Genomic DNA, 5,782 nt, shown 5'->3' on the forward strand with positions numbered 1-5,782 from the left:
TTTGTGTTTGATTTATCCTATGTGTATAATAAATATAATATTTATTTAAAATATAACTGTCCTTCACAGTGTGTTATTCTGACTGGAAAATCTATGATAAAATATCTTTGAATAATAATATATTAAAATATTAAGTGGAGAAAACAAGGCACTAGAGGTGTTTCATAGATTGATCAATAAAAAACAGTTAAAGAGTTGATTATTCTATTTGCCATATTTGGATAGGGCGAGGCTTTCAAGGCCCCCAAATGTATTACAAAATTGAATATAATAGTACATAGGTCATCCTCCTTCTAGCCTACCGAATGTGTTGTATTATTCAGGTGCACAAAGAAAGGAAGGTTAAGAATGGGATGATTCTATGATTATATTTAAAAATATTTGAAATATATGAAGACTGTGACTTAATGCATTCTGTCAGTATAGCCTCGACATAATGTTTGTACTTCTAAAAAGTAGCACTTTTCAAGTCTGGAAATGATTTCACAAATAAACAAGTTTAAACTTTTTTCCAAAAAATGATTCTGTTGCACAATTTCGAACTTCTGGAGGTAGAGTATTCCACGCCTGTGTCACAATACTTTTTTTTCTTGCAATGCTATATAGCATACACTTTCTACATAATTGAGCTAGGTTGCGGTCCCATGGCTAGTGTCTGACTCACAGATGAGAAGTTAGAGGTTTCCTCTACTCTACCACAACTTGTTACCCATTTTCTAATAGTGCATTATTTAAAACTCTTAGAATTACATTTACATTTATAAGTACAGAGACACAGCCAGGAATGACCCATGCTTGCGAAAACCAAACGATGGCCCTCATAATCTAAATATTTGGGTATATGATAGGAATGAAAATATTTCTTAATTTTAAATAACATATTTAGGGGTATCATAAGGATACAAATGTGTATTGGTGTTTCAAAGAATTAAAATAATACATTGTTTCCATGGTGGTACTGTTCTAAGGTTTTTAAACTACATACATACTTTTATAATTCAATAAGGGGTTTATTGTTAGCAACTTTTACAGTGCAGATCTTGGCTTATAAACAATCTAAAATTGATAAATTTTATTTTCAGATTTAGAAGATAAACCTAACTACGTTTTAAGGTCAACAGGGATTTTATGACTGCTGTTAGGATAAATCTATGCCTTGTTGGATTTAATATTTTTCATGCCAACATTTTGTAGAGGGTTGATGCCAATTTAACAAAATTTATATACACACATATTATGTGGTAGTGTTTTTTTAATTAATAATAGTTTCAAACACTTTATTATAATGTCGTAAAATATCTATCAAATTACTCTCCTGTGGTGTTGTGATTTACTTCATTAGCCCTTTTAGGCCCAAGGCCCAAGCCACAAACAATCACAAACGAGTGGAGGCTTATAAAATAATTGAACCATAAAAATTAACAATCTAATGTAAAAGACACTAAATTAATTTTGTGTAAACTAACCCTTAATTTTCTATTGTAAAATGCTAAGAAATAATATGTTTTATGTACAGAACTTTTAGATTTAAAGATTATTTGCATAAATACTCGATTGACCAATATGCGGGTAGACATAAAAATCGTAATTCCCTTATGTGCACCGTAGTGGTGCATAGAATCATAGATGCAGCTTAGTCAGAAATCAAACCTTAGTAGGTAGGCAAATGTGCTGACCACAACTACAAGGCAAGGCAGACATAAATAATAAAACTCTTCTGAAAATAAAATGTTAATAATTTATTTTAACTTATATTATTAAGACATGTGACATTAGTTACATATATATACACTAATCATCAAAACTCATGCTCATATCAGAAGTAGTTGTGAGGTTGAATTCTGTTTTGAAATCTTCACTCGGAGCAGCAGGTTTTTCTTCTGAAGGAGTTGGTAAATTGAGCTCTATCGAGTCAGGGAATGGGAATTCTAGGATATCATTATCATCTGAAACAATGAAAATAATATTTGAAGCTCGTTTTCAGATAGTAAAATATCCATAATAAGCATTTAAATTTTCTGTGGACAATATTATCACATCCAGAAATAAAAAGTATTGCATATATTTTCAGGTAGGTATGACTAACCTTTAACTATTTGCATATTAACATACAAACCCTACGAAGGCTCAGACCGGTGTTAGCATGTAAACATAGTTTTGTTCATTTTGTCTTTACTCAAGAAATGATTCTGTGAATGATTTATTGTGACAAATGTGATTTCTAAATATTTAAAATTTATTTAAGATAAAAGTATTGTGTGGCACTAACATTGGACACAGATATCATCAAATTGAAAAATGACAGAAACTGCTTGGTGCAGAGATGTCATCACTTTAAATTTGGCGGCCTCCGTGGTGTAGTGGTCAAGACGCTTGACTCACGCACGGAAGGTTCCGGGTACGATTCCCGGTGAGAACACAAAAAAAAATTAAAATGTGATTTTTCTCAAGCCTGGGTGCTCTGTGATGTAATTCACCACTGTAATTAGGCCTCCTGGCCTGTTGTGGTGCACAAAAAAAATATTTGGAGAACGAAGGGTTAAGCTTTCCACAGATTTCCATGTACAATAGATGAAAAAGATTGTAAGAGAAAACAAATTACCTATGATTGCCAGTTCACCCAAGTGGTCTACTAAATAAGTGAGCATAGTGGAAGCGAAAGTGTCATCAGGTCTTCTAGCCAGCGAGGAGTGAAAGGCGTCCAGCGATCTGGAGATGTCAGCACTGAGTGCCAAGCACAAGCCCAGAGCGGCATAAGTGGCTCCACAACCAGGAATTATCGTCAACGCTCGCTCGTGGAACTGTATGGCCTCTCGAAACTTTCCGTTTTTTCGACAAGCGTGGCCTAAGTTATTCAGGAGAGGGTGCCATCGCTCACTAATCAAACCTCCTCCAGATACTAAAAGCAAAAGACGGGATAGTTGATTTACAGTTGCTTGAATTTCAACTGAAATAAAAAAAATATTTTACTGATTTTTTTTTGTTATATTGAGTTTAGTTGCACTTTCACACAATAATGTAGGTGTTTCTAAACCAGGGATTAAAAAAAAAATAGTGTGGAAATAAATGTTTAATTAATGAGGAAGTTCAATGCTACAGGAAATTGGATGTAAATGTTTTCTTACATGCGGTAAAAATTAGAACATTTCATTGCATGGCAAAGTTTCTTGAAATGTATGATAAAAATAATAAAAATCTACTTTAAAACATCACGTTTAGCGTGTTTTGATATTAAGCGCCCAAAGTAGAAAACATAGTGATATAAAACATTTTGGTATATTTCAGAAACATACTTTTCTTAACTTCTTCTAAAGCAGTCATCCACAATTTTTCAGCTTCCTCATACTGTTGGTTCTGGAAAGCTATAACGCCCATTTCGTGGGTAACATGCGGATCGTCGGGTGCCAAAAGCAGAGCTTGTTGGAAAAATTTGTCAGCCATCTTGGCATTGTTGGTGAGACCGCACTCCAGTCCAATGTATAGAAGAGGAAGGTGACAACCACTCATGAGTTGACTGGCCTTGAAATAGGCAGCCATGGCTTGGTCGTGCTCGTTATCTGCTGCGAAGGAATGACCGTACGCTAACCACGCTGCTCCCATTCCCCTATCCAATGATGTTGCTTTTGAAAGATAACGTCTTGCAAATTCACTTTTATCTAAAACAGATATTAAAAATATACACTTCACTATTTTTATTTTAGCAATCTAAACTAGGTACATATATTGTGTTTTTCACTCGTCTTTTTCAAAAAACAAAAAATAAATAATTTTGAAAAATAAAATTTATATTTGAAGCACTACTTTGTGATTTTCCATGATAAATAATTTAATTAAAACTTTAACTTTTACATATGTACATCTACTACTTGTATCTAATGAATTATTGTTGGTTGTGATTTTTTTTAGTAATAAATATAATGTAATAATTATATGTTCATGGAAGCAGAGAGAGAGGGGAGGAAGGTAGAGTTGGAACTATACCATTTCTTCTCCCTTTTGTGGACTTTTTATTTGATTTTTATTTTTCTCTTTTATAGTATTGATTTTTTTTCCCCCTCTCCTTCTGTATTTATAATAAATTAATCCAATCCCAGCGGGAACTATCTTTAGACAGTCTGAAAAATCGTGCCCCGTACGCGGCAACTGTCTTTAGACATTTTCGACTTTACAGGCTGATACTTTGATAAGTGAACAATAGATGGCCAAAAAGTTTGTATCAAAATATTCCCTGAACATTTGTTGATGAGTGACATCTCTGAATAACTCCTAGGATTATATTTGTTTGTGTTATAAAAGATTTTAATTAGAGCGGGCGAAAAAATGACCCAACAGTTTTAAAATTCCCGTTTGGCAAATGACCGTATCTCAAGTGTTGTATTTTGTTATCTCTACAGAACTGTGCGTTGATCGTGTTATTGAATACCTTGTGTTACTGTTGTACTGAAGAGATGTAAGAATTGTATTTGTAATAATAACGATTTTAAGTAATAACTTCTATACTTATTACATTAAAAACCTCATTTTCTTTAGTTCGTGTTTTGTTTTTCTAAAAATAAACGTTATATAAAAAATAAAATAATCATAATATCTCGATATGTCAAACCAATATTGAAGTGATGAGCAGATTTGTGAGGAACAGATTTTAAAGTAAGCGAGAAGAGTCTTTCATGTTGAAAACAATATTCGAAATATTGTTGTTTCCATATATGCCACGGAAAACTCCGATATTAACCGACGATAAATTCACTTTTATTATTTTATATGTAGAATCTTAAACAAATATAAGTATTTTTATTTTAACAATAAAAACAACATAAATATGAGTTTCGCTCCTCGCGCATCTTGAAATTTGAACCGATGCAATGTTAAAAAAAAATAAAATTAAAATTAGGACATAATATTGTATGAATTTTGAACAAACAATAATTTTGTAAGTTGAGTTATATTATAAGCAAATGCGTTCAATATATAATCTTAGAACGTAAACACTAATAATTACTGTGCTTAAGTGTCTCCGCGCTGTGTTCCATCAACACATTCATAAACATACCTATAGTATAATGCTAACGCTCTGCTAACAAATTAGAACACTTTTATTTGAATGATTATTGATGTAATTTCTTTGTGTGTACACATAAAAACTTATTTGATTATTAAAGTTCAAGTATTTGAGAAGATAATTAAACGATAAATTATACGGATAAATACCTTTGTCTCTTATAACTAGACGATTTAAAGATCTCATCTGTGATTTTTAGCGCTTGAAAAGATGCTGTCGCGTACGGGTGTCGACAAACGTAATCTATGCTTAGCGGTGAAAGAGTTAATATGAAATCTGTAATTGGCCTTACTTTTTTTAATTGTTTTCTTATACCTTGATTTTGTTAAAAAGACTATGATTTCCATAACAAATAAAAACATATTGGTACTTTTTCAAATGTTTGATATCTATCGTATTCTTCCAGTATCCTTAAATGTTTTATTTTTTATGTATAGCAATAGCAGGCAATACTTTTGTGGGACTTTTTTGTTTTGTTTATACGTGTAATTATTAAACTTATTCTTACACAAAAAAGCATTGAATTTTACAATAAAAGCTTTTTTTATTTTTGTTTACCTGAGACATAATTTAAATTTTAAAAATACACACTATAAAATTATAAATGTTTTTTTTCTCTTTTGAATTTTGAGTATGCAGATTATTAAGTAATAATACAATACATATGAAATATCCGAATAACATTGACACTGTGGTTGTCTTAGCAAAATCACTTACTTATAA

At 31.7% G+C, this 5,782-nt stretch overlaps 1 protein-coding gene across 1 annotated transcript; it reads right to left on the reverse strand.

The window, feature by feature from the left end:
* Positions 1–1,726: 1,726 nt before the first annotated feature.
* Cdc16 (cell division cycle protein 16) lies at positions 1,727–3,660 on the reverse strand. The gene is made up of 3 exons (XM_088232576.1): positions 3,294–3,660; positions 2,603–2,899; positions 1,727–1,946 (listed from the first exon to the last, which is right to left on the reverse strand). The coding sequence occupies exons 1-3, from the start codon at positions 3,598–3,600 to the stop codon at positions 1,792–1,794; spliced, it is 759 nt and encodes a 252-aa protein (XP_088088702.1). The 5' UTR covers positions 3,601–3,660; the 3' UTR covers positions 1,727–1,791.
* Between the last annotated feature and the right edge of the window lie 2,122 nt (positions 3,661–5,782).

This window comes from Micrasema longulum, unplaced genomic scaffold (genome assembly GCF_059751315.1).
Source record: "Micrasema longulum isolate JH-2025_06_02 unplaced genomic scaffold, ASM5975131v1 h1tg000998l, whole genome shotgun sequence".
In the NCBI taxonomy this organism is placed as follows: domain Eukaryota; kingdom Metazoa; phylum Arthropoda; class Insecta; order Trichoptera; family Brachycentridae; genus Micrasema; species Micrasema longulum.

Excerpts from the sequence above, each read along its gene's own strand:
- Cdc16 (XM_088232576.1), bottom strand. The coding sequence starts at position 3,600 with ATGGGAGCAGCGTGGTTAGCGTACGGTCATTCCTTCGCAGCAGATAAC. Across the intron at positions 2,900-3,293 it reads TTTAGAAGAAGTTAAGAAAA|TATCTGGAGGAGGTTTGATT; the intron begins GTATGTTTCTGA and ends TTTTGCTTTTAG. Across the intron at positions 1,947-2,602 it reads GGGTGAACTGGCAATCATAG|ATGATAATGATATCCTAGAA; the intron begins GTAATTTGTTTT and ends TCATTGTTTCAG.